The 18,247-nt window shown below is 38.5% G+C and overlaps 1 protein-coding gene across 1 annotated transcript in view; it reads left to right on the forward strand.

Moving 5' to 3' along the window:
• The window catches only part of LOC136882022 (protein dopey-1 homolog), a 168,097-nt gene that overhangs the window by 64,436 nt on the left and 85,414 nt on the right, over positions 1 to 18,247 (forward strand). The window contains exons 11-13 of the mRNA XM_067154520.2: positions 5,703 to 6,738; positions 12,895 to 13,124; positions 14,895 to 15,151. Of these exons, the coding sequence (XP_067010621.2) occupies positions 5,703 to 6,738; positions 12,895 to 13,124; positions 14,895 to 15,151 (1,523 nt within the window). The remainder of the gene's footprint in view (positions 1 to 5,702; positions 6,739 to 12,894; positions 13,125 to 14,894; positions 15,152 to 18,247) is intronic.

Below are 18,247 nucleotides of genomic sequence, written 5' to 3' on the forward strand. Positions count from 1 at the left end.
AATTATCGCAGTGACAGGGCGTTAACGCCAAGATCCATAAATATGCCATAGCCGGCCTTTCGTGAGATACAGTTTATTAAAAAACGATTGATCGAGGATTTAGCATTGATGGGACTGGAATTTCTGGACTGTTGATCCGGGAAAGCGTTTCTTCAAGGAACGGATAATGCGGGACTTTTACAACGTGATTTAATTACGATGCTCGCGGGACCACGTAATTTGAACGCATATTCCGGGAAAACGTATTTTCGGGGAACGGATAATCGAGGTTCCACTGTATTTTACGCCTAAGAACGTCTTCATTAAAACCATCTAAATTTGTCATAGTCTTTTCATGTTTGTGATGTTTACCTGGTGACTGTAATACTACACTACCACTTGCCTCTAATGAACATTTACTTTCCTGAATTATTCTCTGTAAGGTTCTAAGACTAATACCACACACTTCAGCTGTTCGTTCTTGTGACTTGGCAATGCTGTGAATCTGCATGCCAACATCTGATTCTCGCTTAAAGTACTTATATACATTAAACACTTGCTCTCTAGCTTGCTTATGCTTCTTATGCAGAACCTTATGCTTATGCTGTTCATCCTCCATGATTTAACATACGGATTTACAGTTAATTTCTCAAAATAACAACGGATTATTTCCTAGTTGCCTTGCCATCACAAGCTCAAAACGTTAAGTGAGCTGATTGGCTTTCTGCAGAGTAATGACATAACTGCGCAGAACCTCGGTAAACTGGGTTGTCATCGTTCATGCCACGCAGTATAGTCCTGTGGATTACAATTGTAGTGCAGTTTTGGGGGGTTTGATCAACTGTTATTAAAAAAAAGGAGTTTGCTGGTATTTAAATGTATGAGTTGGAAGGGTATCATTTCTGCTGAAGACGGGCAAATAAATGCAGTAACAAATATTTCACGTACTAAAGCAGTTCATTTTTGACCTCTGGAAACTTTCCACTTTTTGCGTCCTGGAATACTTTCCTTGATTTGTTGGTGTTTTAAAGAGCATTTTTCTGTTTTTGTCAGTAGTGGACATAAAACTCCACCACATTCAATTCCTGGCCTGTCCCACAATTACTGTGTTTATCCACAAATTGAATCACTCAAATTTTAAAATTTGAACACTTCTCTCTAAACTCGCCTATACTGTAAGCATAGTCACGTTGGAGATCAAATTACAGTATCATAATACACTGGACTCAGTCTTATACCGTACATCTCGAACATACCATATGAGTAGCTTATTTTCAAAATGGCTCTTGTCCACTTTCCTAAATTTGTGGTAAATAACGAAAAATGTTTTCAGACCTAAAATCTCTACCAGACCCCTTGGAAATACTTTCTTGATATTCTTTGTATCATCAGTTATATTTTTTCTCAATATTGTCCATACAGACTCATCAGTTCTGCTATAATGTGAGAAATTAATCTGGACAAAGGTCATTTTGAAACTAAAGTATGGACAAGAGACAATTTGAAAACAAGTACATTGGACAAGAGACTCTTTGATTCTAAAATGAGGATAGAAACGCAATTGCACAATATTAAGTATGGTTAATAAGTAATACGATTGCAATAAAAATAATAATTGAGTTGAAAATTAAATTGAAGGATTATAGTACTGAAAAAAGCTTTTATTAATGAATAAGCATACAAAAGTCAGATATTTATGTTTGTGTGGTACTCTGAGAATAAAGTTCAGGCTAAATTAAATAAGATTTGTTTAACACTTAGAAAGCGAGTTTCCAATCCTTACAACTCATCAGCATCCTCCATTATGCCCCCCTCCAACTCATCCCCTGACACTTCGTCACTTGTATCTCGATTAATTACCACATTGTAGAACTGCAAATCAGGATTTTCCTCCCACCGATCACCAAAATGAAGTTCCAGCAGCCTTTTTTACATCAGCAATTTTTGATCCCTTTATTGGGACACCAACGGGAATCAATGGTAAAGGTGGGCGTGAAACATCCACACTTGGTTTAAAAACCTTCTTTGACATTCCTATGTAAGTATTATACCAGGGTTCACCTCTAACTAGAATAGGAGCAGATGGAGTCACCCCTCGAGTAATGATGAATCTCTTTGCTGTTGCAAATTTGAAATGCCATTGCCCAGGTTTCTTCATGTTTTGTTGTGACACAAGCTTCCAGTCATATACAGGCCAATCATTTCCCATTTTGAAAACTGTTCCATGGTTACCAAAGACCTCCCAATATCTTTCAGGCTTGATAATTGTGTCAATATCACAGAGTTCAAGTTCTATCCGTCCGAAAACCCTATCTGGCGGTATGTAGGAGTGTCCTGGCACAGGAAAAAGTACATGCACTTCCCTCCAGTGGTGTGGAGCACAGTTTGCAAGCCAGTACATGATCATACATATCATTGAGGAATTCTTGTTCTGCCCCCCACATCCATCTGCAAACATACGGAGGATGGAGGAGCCTTCAAAATTCATGTTATTTAATCTGTGATACACAGCAGATAAAATCTGTGCTGATCCCTTAGCTCCATCTGCCTCAGTCCATGTGTAAATGAAGACCTTGTCTTTGGGCTGCTTATCAGTGGACGTACCTTCACATATTGTAAAATTATAGATGTACATCTATCTACTGTAGTAGGCAGCCTGATCAGGTACCCTGGGGAGAACTTGATTTTTCTGACAGTCAAACAAAATTGTTATCTCTTCATCATTCTTGGCTCGTAGTTTTGAAGAAAATGCATCACTTCTTTTCTTGTGTACTTCAAACTCTGCAATGGAAGATTTATCTCCAGCTTGTATTTTGTATTCATACTGAATATATTTTGAGCGTTTATCAACAGTTGGTGAGCCAAAACTTAGGTTGTATTCATTTATGAACATGTCATAGAAATAAGAATATGGAAACGATTAACTGTTACACGAACCTGCTTTCGTTCCTCTCGAGGTCTTGCACGTTTGGGGGATTCACTTTGTGTGTACTTGAGGAAAAAGCTTTCTTGTGCTAGTTTGTCTCTTTCAGAGTAGAAGGCTTGGTGAAACTTACGAATGTCTTGCATTGAGAGTTGACAACAGTTAAGTGATTCTCCAATATGTTTACAGTCGGGAAGTTGTAGTAAAAATTAGGGGGAATAACGGTTCATTTTCTCCACCGTTCTTTTCCAAGTACTCTTCATTCTGTGCCTTTTTCGACCTTCACCCCTAGAACAAGATATAATCTTGGAACTTCTGACACTGTCTTCATTGGATTGTTCACTTTCCATTCTTTAGGCCACCTGTTCTTGATCACTAACCTGATAGAATAAAAAGAAAAATAGAAATTGAATTACTTTCACACTACAATCATTCATGGAGTAGACTTATGAAATATCTGATTCTTGAATAGTCTACATGCAAAATAAATGTAGAATTTTAACTGTATTGCCTTATATCATACCTTCTCACAATTAAGATCTTCAAATAGAAACCTTTTGAATCCAATCACTGTTGAAATCTTCAATGTTATTCACTTAATCCGCTAGAAAAGTGCTACTGCTGATCACCAACTTTCAGAGAAGTGTACAAACATAACCTATCGTTAGAAAGTAAGATATTGCTGCTCCAGATGATTGTCAGGCCTGCCACTCTGAAAATTTTCTATTATATAAGGAGAAGTCAATGAAATTTATATCAAAATGTGCTCTTTCTCCTTGGTCTGTAGGATACTTACCAGACGGACAAGAGACATTTTGAAACCTAACAGGCTGGATGCTTTTAATGTCATATGGGAAGATGAGCCATTTTGATCTCAGAATGGCCGGGCTGAGTGGCTCAGACGGTTAAGGCGCTGGCCTTCTGACCCCAACTTGGCAGGTTCGATCCTGCCTCAGTCCGGTGGTATTTGAAGGTGCTCAAATACGTCAGCCTTGTGTCTGTAGATTTACTGGCACGTAAAAAGAACTCCCGCGGGACTAAATTCTGGCACCTCGGCGTCTCCGAAAACCTTAAGAGTAGTTAGTGGGACGTAAAACAAATAACATTATTATTATGATCTCAGAATGAATGTATTATAAGTCAGACATTTTGCTATGGACAAGAGCCATTTACTTAAAAGCAAAAACCCCCGACCAACCTACATTTTATTATCATTTGGACTTTCATGGCCCGTGTAACTATTCATGGTGTATATTTTGGATTTATGCCGTGTAATGAACTATATAAACACACACTACGCGTTTCAAAAGTAACCATGCCTTTCTTCATCAGGAGACAGCAGAGAAATGAAACATGGCGCATCAAAGGTTGCTAGGAGAAAGCAATAGGGAACTTAAAATGGTGCTCTAAGATGTAAAAGAGATGCCATTTTAGCCCCATGCTAGAGACAACGAATGGCAACAGTAAAGCATCATTCTCTAATGGTTCTGATAATAGGTAGCCATGATTCACTGAGGTTGTAGCCTGTATCCTGGTTGAAATTCCCTGGGTGTTTACGGATTTCAACCGCCTTCCTGATGATTCTTCTGCAGTATTGTTTTATACGGTAAAGAACATCGACTTCTTGGAATATGACATCATGACCTGGTGTTAAGGCATGATCAGCAACAGCTGATTTATCAGGTTGGTTGAGTCTGATACACCTGGTATGTTCTTTGATGTGTGTAACATACCGTCCTCAAAGTCTGCCCAATATAAACCTTGCCAAAAGTAAAGGAAACTCTGTAGATACCAGATTGTTCCAGTTTAGGCAGATTGTCCGTAGTTGGTCACAGGACTTGCCTGATCTTAATTGTTGTTCCAAAAACAGTTCGTACATGGTACCTATGAAAGATTTTAGCAATACGATCCATCGTGTTATGTATGTAAGGTAGGTAAGCAGTTCCTTTTACATCTTTTTCCTTAATAGATGTCCGATTATGCATCGATTTCAGAACTGTTCATCAAGACATCCGCCTGCTGTGGGCATTCCAACAAATCTAGGTTATGAACTATTAAGTGTTTTTTGCATGTTAAAAAGGACCAATCACAATTAGTTTTTTTACACACTGTTGTTTGAAAACTTGAATTCCAGCATGACTACTTCACCCTTCACTTATCTTTTTTCCTATTTCCAATTACTTTTCGGTCAGGTTGTGGATGAATAACTTCCATCTGCTTCTGTCTTTCCACCCCTCTTGCTGGAATAACTGTCATTCCGAGCTCTGCCTTAACCTGCTCTAATCATCTTTCTACTCTCTCCCTACTAGGCCTTTTTTCTTTTACTGTACTTTAATTTCAAGGCTGAAGATGTCCCGGTTTGAACCCCACTGTCGGCAGCCCTAAAGATGGCTTTCTATGGCTTCCCATGTTCACACCAGGCAAATGCTGGGGCTGTACCTTATTAAGGCCATGGCCGTTTCCTTCCCAGTCCTAGAGCCCTTTCCTATCCCATCGTCGCTATAAGACCTATCTGTGTCGGTGTGACAAAACACAAATCGTTAGGAAAAAAAAAAAAAAAAAAAAAAAAAGGGAGATGATGATGATGATGTCCCCAAGAGGGACAAAACATGTTCCTTTAAATTTATTTTAAGAATAAATATTTTAAGTACTGTAAAGGTGAGATTTTTTCTTGATAGAATCATAAAACGGTTCAAAGTTGACAATACAGGCTAAATATAGGCTAACTTATATTACTTGTAATTGGTATATTCATTCTTCAGCCATTGTGATTTCTAATAAGGTAAAATGATTGTTTCAGGTTTGTGCCTTAACTGAATTCCTTGTGGACACAGTGTCGCTGGAGGCCTACATGGACACTCCCAGCGAACATCTTCCTGGCCTGTTCCTACACATCGTAACGCAGTTGACCGACAGCTGTGATGGTTTATCACCTAACCAAGTAGCCCGAAGTCTTCAGCTCTGCGCTAAGATCTTATCGAGGGTACAGCCTTCAGTACTATCAAGTCAGTCTGTAGAGCCTGCTATTGTAGACAGTAAGTCCAAGTCAGCCATAACTCTGGAGGTGGCCAGTGACAGTGGGTCGCAACTGGAACAACAGAGAAGCAAGTCCACCAGCGACCTGTCAGAGAGCAGTAAGAAGAGTAAGACGAGCAAGTCGTCGAAAGGGAAGAAGAGCTCTAAATTCCGCCTGAAGCAGTCGAGTAACGTGAAGAACTACAGTATCCAGGCTGAGGGAGGGCCTATTCTTCTTTCCGTCTCTCCATGTGACACGGATAGGAGTATCGGTGAAGATTGTTGGGACACTAGCTCGGAGCAGTTGGACAGTAGTAGCAGTGTTGCAGACATCAGCGGCCGTTCGCTGTCGGACAGTATCACGATGGAGCCTGTTAGTATACCTACGGTACCCACCAAGCAGCAGTCTGTGTTGGAAGAATGTTTAAGACAGTACGAAGTGTTTTATGTTAAGTTTCTTGGAGGTCAGAAAGTGATCAAGGAAGGTGACATTGAAGACCTCTTCAAACGATTATTAATAGTATATCCTCATGAGTCGGACGAGGAACGTACTGCGAAGTTAGAAGTGTTATTATACGAGTGTTTGAAAAGTGATGATGAGAAAAATACAATAAATTCGAGGGATGAGGATGTGATATGTAGGGGAACTAAAAGGACCGAGTACTACAGTACAGTTGGACACAAGCTACTGTCTGTGGAGTGTGCCAATGACGATTGGGAGGAATCTATGAAAGTGGCCTCAAGCTTGTTGGTGGAACTGTCAACATTCCCTACTTATTGCTTGCCAGAAGGCAGACTGGTGTCCTTGGAAGAAGACATAGGTAAGGTTTATGTACTACTAGCTGATGTACCCGTGCTTCGCTATGGGATTGGATTCTCAGAGAGACTGACCTTGTGGTTTTCCTAACTGAAGTCAACATAGGTTATTACAAAAACGTCAGTAGGAAAGTAGCGATTTAAATCAATGATATCATATAAAATACTGGATCAAATGAAAAACCGCACATTTTCTCACTTTTAACGAACATTACTAAGGTGCCGATCTAACAGTCCAAAGTTTCAGAGCTGGAATGACGAAGCCGCAGACAGCCGTGAACACTCCTCTGCCATTATTCCGTTAAATATGCACACTGCTTATTCCAATCAATGCCTCAGAGTAGGGATTGAATAGCTCGAATGCTACGATGAATGAACCAGTGTGTTACATAGCAGTAGTATCATAAAATGTATGAACCAAAGGAACAGCATGCTAAAGAACAAAGTTATCTAACTCTCCAGCTACTTCCCGCCAATATTCAGGCAGGCTATTACACTTGCTACACTCGGGCGAGTTGGCTGTGCGGATGGGGGCGCGCAGCTGTGAGCTTGCATCCGTGAGATAATGGATTCAAACCCACTGTCGGCAGCCCTGAATATGGTATTCCGTGGTTTCCCATTTTCACACCAGGCAAATGCTGGGGCTGTATCCTAATTAAGGGCAAGGTCACCTCCTTCACACTCCTAGCCCTTTCATATCCCATTGTCGCCATAAGACCTGTCTGTGTCGGTGCGACATAGGCAAATTTAAAAAAAATACTCGGTACGCAGCAGTAATCCTATCTATCGTAAATGAGTGGCAACAGAAGACACAAACCACATCACAAACAATGGTCAATGTAATGCTATTGTTGATCAATTTTTTTATGGGCTTTGTATATTGTAGGCCTTCACATTTAGTTTTCTTTCGACTCTGTGATATTAGGGCGTTTTATAAAATTATTTATAGTGTAGACTGTAGTTCCTTATTCTCCAACTTCACATACCGATTTTCATTACATTCTGTTCACCCATTTTTTCGTGGCTGATATGGACTGTAACCAAAATCCAAATTCATGAATATCTCTGTGATCATAGCCTGTACGGTAACGATGTATAAGACATAAATGATCGGAAATTTAAAACTTTAGTTATGTAATACTTAATCGATACGACCACTAATAACATAAATATTTGAGAATTAAATTTTAGGCCTTCCCCTAAACTACCATTTATCCCAGCGTGAATAAAATTATTTATGGCCTAGATTATAGCAATTTATTCCCCCACTTTGTATTCCGATTTTCATTAAAATAGGACCACTAATAACATGAATATTTGAGAATAAAATTTTAGACCTTCCCCTAAACTACCATTTTTCTCAGCGTGAACACAATTATTTATGATCTAGATTATAGCAACTTATTTCCAGGCTTTGCATACCTATTTTTGTTAAGATACGAACACTAATAACATACATATTTGAGAATTAAATTTTAAACCCTGCCCTAAACTATCATTTCACTCAGGGTGAATAAAATTATTTATAGCCTAGATTATAGCAACTTATTCCTTGACTTTGCATACCCATTTTCGTTAAGATACGACCACTAATAACATAAATATTTGAGAATTAAATTTTAGGCCCTTCCCTAAACTACCATTTCACTCAGGGTGAATAAAATTATTTATGGCCTAGATTGTATCGACTTACTTCCTGACTATGCATACCGATTTTCATTAAATCCTCTTCGGCCGTTTTCTCGTGATGCGTGTACATACATACAGACAGACAGAAATTACGGAAAATTAAAAAGTGCATATCCTTGTTACTTTGGACACGAATAATACAGAAATACCATCCTTTTTAAATTCTGAGCAATGTACAGACAAAACTCTTATTTTATATATATAGATTACCTCAGCTATGTACATGATAACCGCTACCAGATGCGGACAGTTTGATTTGGAGACACAACAGGCTGGTAGCTTAAATGCAGTTGGATGAAAATGTCTCCGCAAAGTAGCTAAGGCCGTATTTTCACAACTACTATCAACTCCCTCCCATGTAATATGCAGTGTATTTCTCTCCATTCTGTTATTCAGCCTTTTCATTTCTGTTTTCTGTATTTATTTTTCATCCTTTTATTTTTCACTATTGCTGAAACAAACCTTGTTCTGTGATAGATGTCGTTATAGGAAATAATCTTCAGGTTTTAACTTCCTTCTAATTTTCATATCCAGTCTTGAATTCTCCATTAATTTACTTTTTAAATACGTGAAGACCTTTGTCGTAGAGTTTGACCTCTCCTTTGTCTGGTCATCACCTATATGTTGTTTTTCTCCACACCAATTCTCATTTCCCATTGTTCAATCTTTCTGTCTACTAAATCAAGTTGTTAGTATTATTTATTTAGCACAATTTCGACAACAGAATGATGGAAGATCTAGTAAAAAGATATGTCAAGCCATACAAATATGCATGGTATGTATAAAATATGGATCCTATCATCATCATCATCATCATCATCATCATCATCATCTTCTTTTTCTTCATCATCAACTTTCCACTCCACTCTGGCAGGCCAGGCATGGGAATGAACAATATATTTCTTCTGTCCTGCCACCACTTGTCTTCTCCATTCCAGGCTCCTCCTAGCCATGTTCTTTTGCACCTGATTTACCAAACAGGTTAGCTTAGTGCATTGTGGCACAATACGCCTGCTACCTCTGTACTTGGCAGACAGGTGGGTTTGAATCCTCTGTCAGTCTTCTTTGAAATGGTTTTCTGTGGTTTCTCATGTCAACTTCAGGCAAAATACTGGGATGCTACGTTTCTCAAGGCTATGGCTACTTCCTTCCCATTTTTAGCCTGTACAGTTTGACTCACACTAACGGACAACACCCTCACACAACGTTACATGTAGCTCCCTCCCATGGAGTGTACCGGTAAAAGCAGCCATAGAACTGGCAAGCTAAACATGTCCCCGGACACTCCCGGTACTAATAGCCATGCACTAAAAAATTTCATCCATCTCTTGGTCTGCATTTAGGTCTTTTTCCAAAAATATGCTTTGCATGTTTGGGTTGATGCCATCCTCATCTGGTGACCAAACTATTTTAACCTTGACTCCTCTAGAATTTTGCTTGTGTCCCAACTAGTCAGGGTAGCTGCATCTAGTCCATAAGTTAGGATGGGAAAAGCAGGATTTACACAATGACGCTTAAACTCCATGGAGGAAGCTTTCATCCCATAGATGCTGTGAGACAGAACTGTAGAAGTTTGCAGATGCCCAAACCCTTGGGTTAATTTGTTATCTGTTAACAATATGCTGTCAAGATATTTAAAGTGCTAGACTGTTTTGATGTCCTGCCCTAGTTTCAGCTTGATAGCTTTATTTTCTCTCCTCATCACTAAGCTTACGATGTTTGTATGGCAGATATTAAATCCAAACCTGACGAATCCTTCGTTACAACTGTTAAATCGTCGTTGAAGATCATCTTCACCCTCCCCATATCATGATGTCATCTGCATGTCTCCTAGACAAGATAAAATATTTTCCATTCTCTCCCCAAATCATGTCTGGCTCCATGGCTAAATGGTTAGCATTCTGGCCTTTTGTCACAGGGGTCCTGGATTCGTTTCCTGGCAGGGTCGGCAATTTTAACCATCATTTGTTAATTCCGCTGGTTCAGCGGCCGGATGTATGTATCGTCTTTATCATTTCATTCTCATCACAATACACAGGTCGCCTACGGGCGTCAGATCAAAATATCTGCACCTGGTAAGCCAAACTTGTCCTCGGACACTCCCAGCAATAAAAGTCATACGCCATTTAATTTCCCGAATCATAATCTCCTCCTCCACCTCTACCCTGTGGATGTCCACTCCTGAACATCAGCATCTTCTGTGTCAACCTCTGCTGGGTAGTCATCTTTCCATTTAGTAGATGGTCTGCCGACTCTCCTTCTCGATTCCTGTAGTCCTCACTCCATCATAGTCTTGGTCTAGTTTGAGTTGTGTACAGAAAGATAGGAACATTGAAAGGAACACACGATAGGAAAATCACAATGACAGGTTGGTGTGGGAAGAAAACTAAAGGGACAAGGACAATCTCGTCGTCTTCATACACTGGCATCTTCAAGTTCTTCATCCTCTTCTCAGCCCCAACGAGCTTGTTGCTACTATCTGCGTCGCAGCAGCTTGTAGGTATGGCACGAGTGCTCCTTCACAAACATTATTCATGACAAAAGAAACAGATGCATGTTCATTATTAAAGTATTCCGACCGGGCGAGTAGGCCGTGCGGTTAGGGGCGCACAGCTGTGACTTTGCATCCGGGAGATAGTAGGTTCGAACTCCACTGTCGGCAGTCCTGAAGATGGTTTTCTGTGGTTTCCCATTTTCACACCAGGCAAATGCTGGGGCTGTACCATGATTAAGGCCACGGGCGTTTCCTTTCCATTCGTAGGCCTTTCCTGTCCCATCGTTGCCATATAATCTATCTGTGTCGGTGCGACGTGAAGCAAATTGTAAAAAAAGAAAAAAATCTGTATGCAGTACTTAAAATTATACTAATTGCGTGACTAAAGCACAATTGAGCTTTGAAACTTCATAACAGCTCCTCAGTTTGCAAGAGATATCGTTGACGAAACAGATGTTTGTCGTCAGGCCTTGAGACTTGTGATAGGCGCATGCGTGGCAGTCATGCTTACCCTGCAGCCACCCAACTTCTTGTCAGGGAACCGTAGTACTTCCCAGCTTCAACAGGAGGGCAGGCTTCAACACTTAACTGTAGGGCCATCTGACAGATCTACTGTCTTTATGTGGGAAATGTACCATTAGGAGAAAGTTAGGTGAATGCAGAGAAAGGGAAGAGACAAAAGGATAAGAATAAATACAGGCGGTAAACGGCTAGGAACACAGGAAAAGAAGAAATAAAGTGGAGAAAAGGAACCCAATATGTCAATACAAGTAATGCAAAGGAAGAAACAAGTGCAGATCAAGTCATTTGTAGAAACTTAGGAACAATACTGTATGTGTGACTTAATTTGCACTTGTTCCTTTCCATCACTTACATGTGGTCCATTTAGAGATGCTCCTCGCTAAATGGCATGCCCACCTCCCCTTGCTCCATCACTTTGGCAACTCAAGTCCTCATCTTGATCTTGTTTCCACCCTGTTCTCTCACACTGTTCAGGTGAACAATACAATGAACAAATAACATTGAGTTCATTCTTGTATCTCTGTATACTGCTTTTTTCTGCTCTTGTGATATAATAATTACTATACTCCGCACTGCTTTACTTCTGAATTGATGTTTGGGCCGATTTTGGCTCTGTCTGGTGGTTATGCGCTGAAATGTGGGCATCCAACCAATCCCAAGCTGCCCCTCATATCGACTTTTATTGACAGAGTGCAATCTTCAAACGTAGTTGCCAACTCTAATATTTACATTCACCACGTGGTTAACCTATCTTGCTCAGTGTGTATGGTATTCGGTACAGTTTGCAATCTTTTGCATTTTTCTTCAGTGATTTGCTTGTGTTTTTCATATTAGTCTTTATCTCTCTAGTATGATATAGTATAGCATAGTTTACAGTTTAGTTTAGCATAAGTTAGTACAATACAGGTTTAATAGAAATAGCTGTAGTTTTGTTTACGTCTGTGTATTGTTTAGTGTACTTAGTTCATGCATGTTTAGCCTGTCTCAGTGTAGTTTGCGAAAGACAAGTGGCAAGAAAGTGACGTGGAGTGTTCCCTTTGTAGACCGTAACCTCCTCCCTGTGCCAGCCATTAGCAGCGAGTGATGGGTTATTTCCTCATTCTCTTTTATTCTTAATAATGTATTATCTTTTTAGTGTCAGATGCTGTTAGTAAATGTAGTTTTTGTGAATTGATTCATTAGCGTTTCTGAGGACAGTATTAAATTTTATGAGGGTGGTTTACTGCGGTCGTATTGCATCAGCTGTTCTCGCGGCAGTAGCTTGCTGGCAACAGAGGTAAGGTGATGCTCATTTGTTTAGCAAAACATCAATTTAGAAGTAAAGCTGTGCAGACTATATAAAGTGTACACTTCCATTCCTTGATCTGATTTTAATTTTAAACCCACAATTGCCTCTACTCATCCACTGACGAGACTGTGTAGCCATTGCAATAATTGTGTTTTTTGTTCCTTTCAGATATTGACGCTTTCCCTGAGTGGCTGCGTGTGTTGCTGGTCTGTGCCTGTTGGCTGTGTAATTCTCCACGCTTGCAGCTGATAGCCATCTCAACCCTTCTAGACCTCATTTCCTTGCTTAGAGTACAGAGTACAGGGAGCAGTGAACCTGGAGTTGTATCTGTCGTGTTGGTACCTCTCCTGCGACCTTGGCATGTCCATTACATAGAGAATCGAACTAATGTTGTGCAGGTACATTTTTACTTCTCTTCTGAACAATAATACATTCGAAACTGGTTAAGATGTCCCTCTCTAGTGCGTTTCCCTGGTTATTATGCCAGGCCATGTCTTATTGAATATATGCTAAAGAAACCTGGCTAGCACATTTATGTCACTCCTTAGTAGTAACTTCCACCATGAAAAATTCAAATTAACATTCCTAGCCACGTTGCGACCTGAAGCTGCAGGGGGCGTCAGTCCCAAGCCAGTCTTTGCTATGATCATTTGGATCACGCAACAGTAGCTCATCTGTTGGTGCTTAATTTTACGTTCATAAGTGAATTGTGTAACAATGTACATAAATTAGGTCTACTATACTTACGCACAGTGATTTGCAGGACATTCATTTATGGAGAAGAAGAAAGCTAGACATCTTACAAATGATAAATAATTGAAGTGTATGGAGAAAGAGGATGCTAATCCACACATGAAATGTGTGCAAATTATCCATGACAACTTTAAAAAGTAAGCAATGTGTACAGCCTAGTTCGTGTTTCTAAGAACATTTTTCCTTGATGTTTTACTATGTTGGTGTTCTTAAAATGTATTATTTCATTAATTATAATTGTAAACACTTGTTTCCTTGTTTTAATTGTAATTATTTTTACATTCAAACCCAACCTTAAATTTAACAGCGAAATTGTTTTTCATTTTTTAACACATTTCCTCTTTATAACGTTATTTTTTCGGTCCCCACAAAAATATCCTAACCAGTTTTGGCTGTATTAAGTAGTCTTTTAGCATATAAAATCTTCATGGAATGAAAGCCCCCAACAATTTAACCACAGCTTACCCATGTAGCTTTCTTTTTTTATTCAAATGTTTGTTAATTTAATAAATTGGATCTCCATGAATTTTGACTGCTTTTTTTTGTTACAGATCTCAACTATAAAAGGTTACTGGTACGTTCTTACGATCCAGTCCAGTTTTCTTCCACATTTATCCTTCCCATGCTTTGTGTAATATTTTATCATCCCTTATTTTAAAATTTCTTCAATTATTTTTATGTTTTTATAATGTGGAAACCCGATGGGGTACAGTCTTGATTGTTAATGTTTATATACTTCCTAACTTTCTGTCTTGAAAAGAACATTAGCTAGGGGTTTGTACTTCAACATTTCTAGAAGTTGGTGTAATGTTTCCACTTTAAGATTGGCCGATGACCTAGCTGTTAGGCCCCTTTAAACAACAAACATCATCAAACTTTAAGAGATGAATTGCTGTGGTGTGAATTGCTCTGATTATCTTACCTAGGCATGTCACTCATGCTCTGTATAGTCCCTCACCCGTTCTTTTATTACATGTATTCCGCTTAGGTTTACAATGCCTTACTCCCCTCCTCCTTCCCCCAGTGTATGATTTCAAACATGATTGATGTGTATAATTTACGCCTAGTACTAACATCAAGAAATTAACTCTACTCCTAGAATGGTCATTTATAGAATTCCTAATTCATCCACAAAATGAATGGAATTCTAAGCTTGTTTTCAGGAATTGCCAGTATCTGCATTCTATTTGATGATTATTTCTTCCACAAACTTTTTATTCATCCCTCAAAATCATTCAAAATCTTTGGTTGTTCATTATGCAGTGCAACTAAAGCCTTTCAGAAATTGTCTTCTTTATGTGATTATCCCTTCTCAATTTTCTAGCACTCACGTTACTTGAGAAAAGGTGACTAGAACTGTACGGTTTACTTTTAAAGATAACCTTCATTTCCGACTGACTCATTTGATTGTGCAGGTTCTGGCTCGTGCTCTTTGGCACCACTTAGGGAGGCTGGGAGCTGACCAGCAAGTGATGTGTGTGGAGCTCTTGCATCAGCTGCACAACGTACTGCCTGCTAACGATGCCGTCGAGGATGTGGTCGGCGAATCCCTCATGGCCGAGGATACTGAGAAGCAGATGGAAGCCTTCGAGAGGTTTGCGCTCCTGTGGCACATCGGCAGAGAGGTAGAGACCAAGTCGAGCATCTGTAGGAACCAGAGAACCTTTGATAAGTAAGTTGAACTTTCTTCCAGATTTTTTTAAATATTATGACCAAATGATATTTTCAATGTAATGGTACTGAAAGGTTCAAGTATTTCTATTAAAATTTCCATGATCTCCTAATCTAAATATCATTCTTCATCTGGATTAGATGAGGTGGTTGTTTTATGTACCTTATACTCTTCAATAATAGAAATGTCAAACAGACTCGTGCGGAAGAGTCAGCGTCAAACTTGGTATACCTTGTTCCATGTTGTGGTCTTAGTAATAAAATATTTGTTTTACTCTCCAGTGTATATTTGTGCAATAAGTCAACATCAATAGGAAATGTGATGAAATATCACAATTCTTGAAAAACATGGCAAAATGTTTAAATGCGACTATAAAATGCTGGCAAATCGTACAGTAGACGTTAGAAACACTTATTGTACATACCTTACAGTTTATAAGAATTTGTCAGAGAGAAAAAAAATCATGAAATAAGGGATACCTAACGATAGTACACTTACCTTGTTATTGGAGTTCACATCATAATCAGCTTAGGCACGCCACAAATAGGTCTTTCTGTACTGTAGAAGGATCAATGTTGTTACTGTGGTATGTATTATTTGTATTATAAGCATCATACCAATATAATTTTACTAAATATTAATTTTATGCAGTCATTTTTTTGTGTTATGAATACTGTACATTGTCAAAAGGAATTAAACTTTAAAAGTGTGGAAATAGTGGATGTTTGGAATGCACAAGCTCTGTTGGCTTGAATTTAAACTGAATACTGTTTTCTTCTTGTTGTATACCAAATATCAAAAGTACAACAAGAAAATCTTTATTTGGCAGATAGAAATTAAATTTCACGAGTTAGGACACAAATTGCTGTCTTGAAATACTTCTGTCAGATAAATATACACTATTTAAAAAACTCTGCTTTGTTAAAACACAGGCTAAAGGTTGTAATTTATTTTTGTAGTGTCAGTACAGAGTCTCTGAAGGAAAGTGTTCTGTGAGAATATTACTGTCATATTAGTTCTAGATATGAGCAAGTAGTCTGCTGATTAAGGGTTAGTTTTCAGAAAAGAATGCTAGCCCTGGAGGTGAAACCTCTCAGTTTACTTCTATCCACCTGTGCAGAACACATTTGAAATAGGGAGTAGCTCTAGTGTCTGCAGTACGGTGTTGTAAACCGCTGGGTGATGATCTGATCTCTCCTGCTGGGCCTCCTCTTTACCGGTCTTAAGTGGTGACATCAGCGCTGCCGCCTGCCCGTCGGTCAGAACGCGCTGGCACAAACTGGAACATTCCTCACAGCATGCCAGTTTCAAATCAGGCACCAAACAATTCTCTCTCGTATTCAGGTTTGTCCTCAGAGGAATCTGAATCATTCACTTCTTCTCCAAGATGCTGGATGTAGAACTAATGGTTCTTCTTTATCTGTACAGATGCATCACAGAATATCCTCATTGCAGCTGTGTGATTAAAAAAAAAACTAACCTAACTTTGCATGCCAGATTGTACCACCTCCAAGTATTTTTGTTTATACAACTACAGGGCAGATGTATTTACCTTCATTTTATTGAGGTGTGTACATAACCAAGGTAAAAACTTCCTTACAGTAGAACCTCGATAATTCAAAATCGGTTAATTCAAAATCCCGCCTAATTCGAAGAAGCTCTCGTTACATGTAATAAATATCATTTTTGGTCCGTATTGATGATATTTGATTGAAATAATAACATTAAGTTATTTATTAGACCACGTAATCAATACAAAATCGTCTTGGATGATTTACATAAATTTGTTAGCTAATAGTGGTACATGTTTCGCCTTCCCTGAAGGCATCATCAGCCATAGTCTTAACCTTAAATTAAAAATAAGCGTCTAAATAACATGTAGTAATGAAATGAATTTTAAAATCTTGAAGAGATTTGGAGTAAAATAACATTAAAAATAACAATGATGGTTTGAAAATACAATGTGATGAGATACAATAGTGGAAGTATTAACAAAATTAACATTAGAAGGTTGCTAAAATAAGTACAATGGATAAAACAACAGATTGTTATACAACAAGTAGTAAGATTGCATAAAAGTAAAGTTGATAGTCTGGCGGTTATAATTAGATGATGGCGAAAAAATCTTATATAATCAAAGTAAAGAAGAGAGAATAAAAGTCAAAGTTAGTCGAGAGATCCGAAGTTAATCGTGATCTTGAAGATAAAAGACGAAAGTCAGATGCATATGGAGAAGTTGTAGAACACGTTGAGGATATGAAGTTGGTGAATAGAAGTTGAAGAACAGTTTCAAATAGGATCACTATGGACCATCTCAAAATTTTGAAGTGATGTTCAAATGTTGCAAATTGTGAGCTTGCAGATATTCAAGTTGAAAAAGCATATAAAAGTGGAATCATTTGACGGTGACAAAGATAGCTTGCAATATTATGAGTTAGAAGTACTACTACTTGTTGTATAACAATCTGTTGTTTTATCCATTGTACTTATTTTAGCAACCTTCTAATGTTAATTTTGTTAATACTTCCACTATTGTATCTCATCACATTGTATTTTCAAACCATCATTGTTATTTTTAATGTTATTTTACTCCAAATCTCTTCAAGATTTTAAAATTCATTTCATTACTACATGTTATTTAGACGCTTATTTTTAATTTAAGGTTAAGACTATGGCTGATGATGCCTTCAGGGAAGGCGAAACATGTACCACTATTAGCTAACAAATTTATGTAAATCATCCAAGACGATTTTGTATTGATTAGGTGGTCTAATAAATAACTTAATGTTATTATTTCAATCGAAGCTCTCGTTCCCGGAAACATGAGATACAGTTTTGCATGTTATTTCAATTGTTTAATTCGAAATACAGATAATTCGTAATTCGAAGTACAATGTCAGCCCCATTACCGAAATTCAGACTTTTAATTCGAAACTGCCTTTACATTTTAAAACAATAGTATGTTAGAGTAATTTCAATTTGAAATTTATCCGCTCCGCGTCATAATAGAACGCGCGTTCCGGAATGTGGAGGGGTAGCTTTCCGCACTTACACTCACTTCGGGGGGTCAACAGTGCGCTTCATGATTGCTAAGTT

Source organism: Anabrus simplex, chromosome 10, assembly GCF_040414725.1.
Source record: "Anabrus simplex isolate iqAnaSimp1 chromosome 10, ASM4041472v1, whole genome shotgun sequence".
Lineage (NCBI taxonomy): Eukaryota > Metazoa > Arthropoda > Insecta > Orthoptera > Tettigoniidae > Anabrus > Anabrus simplex.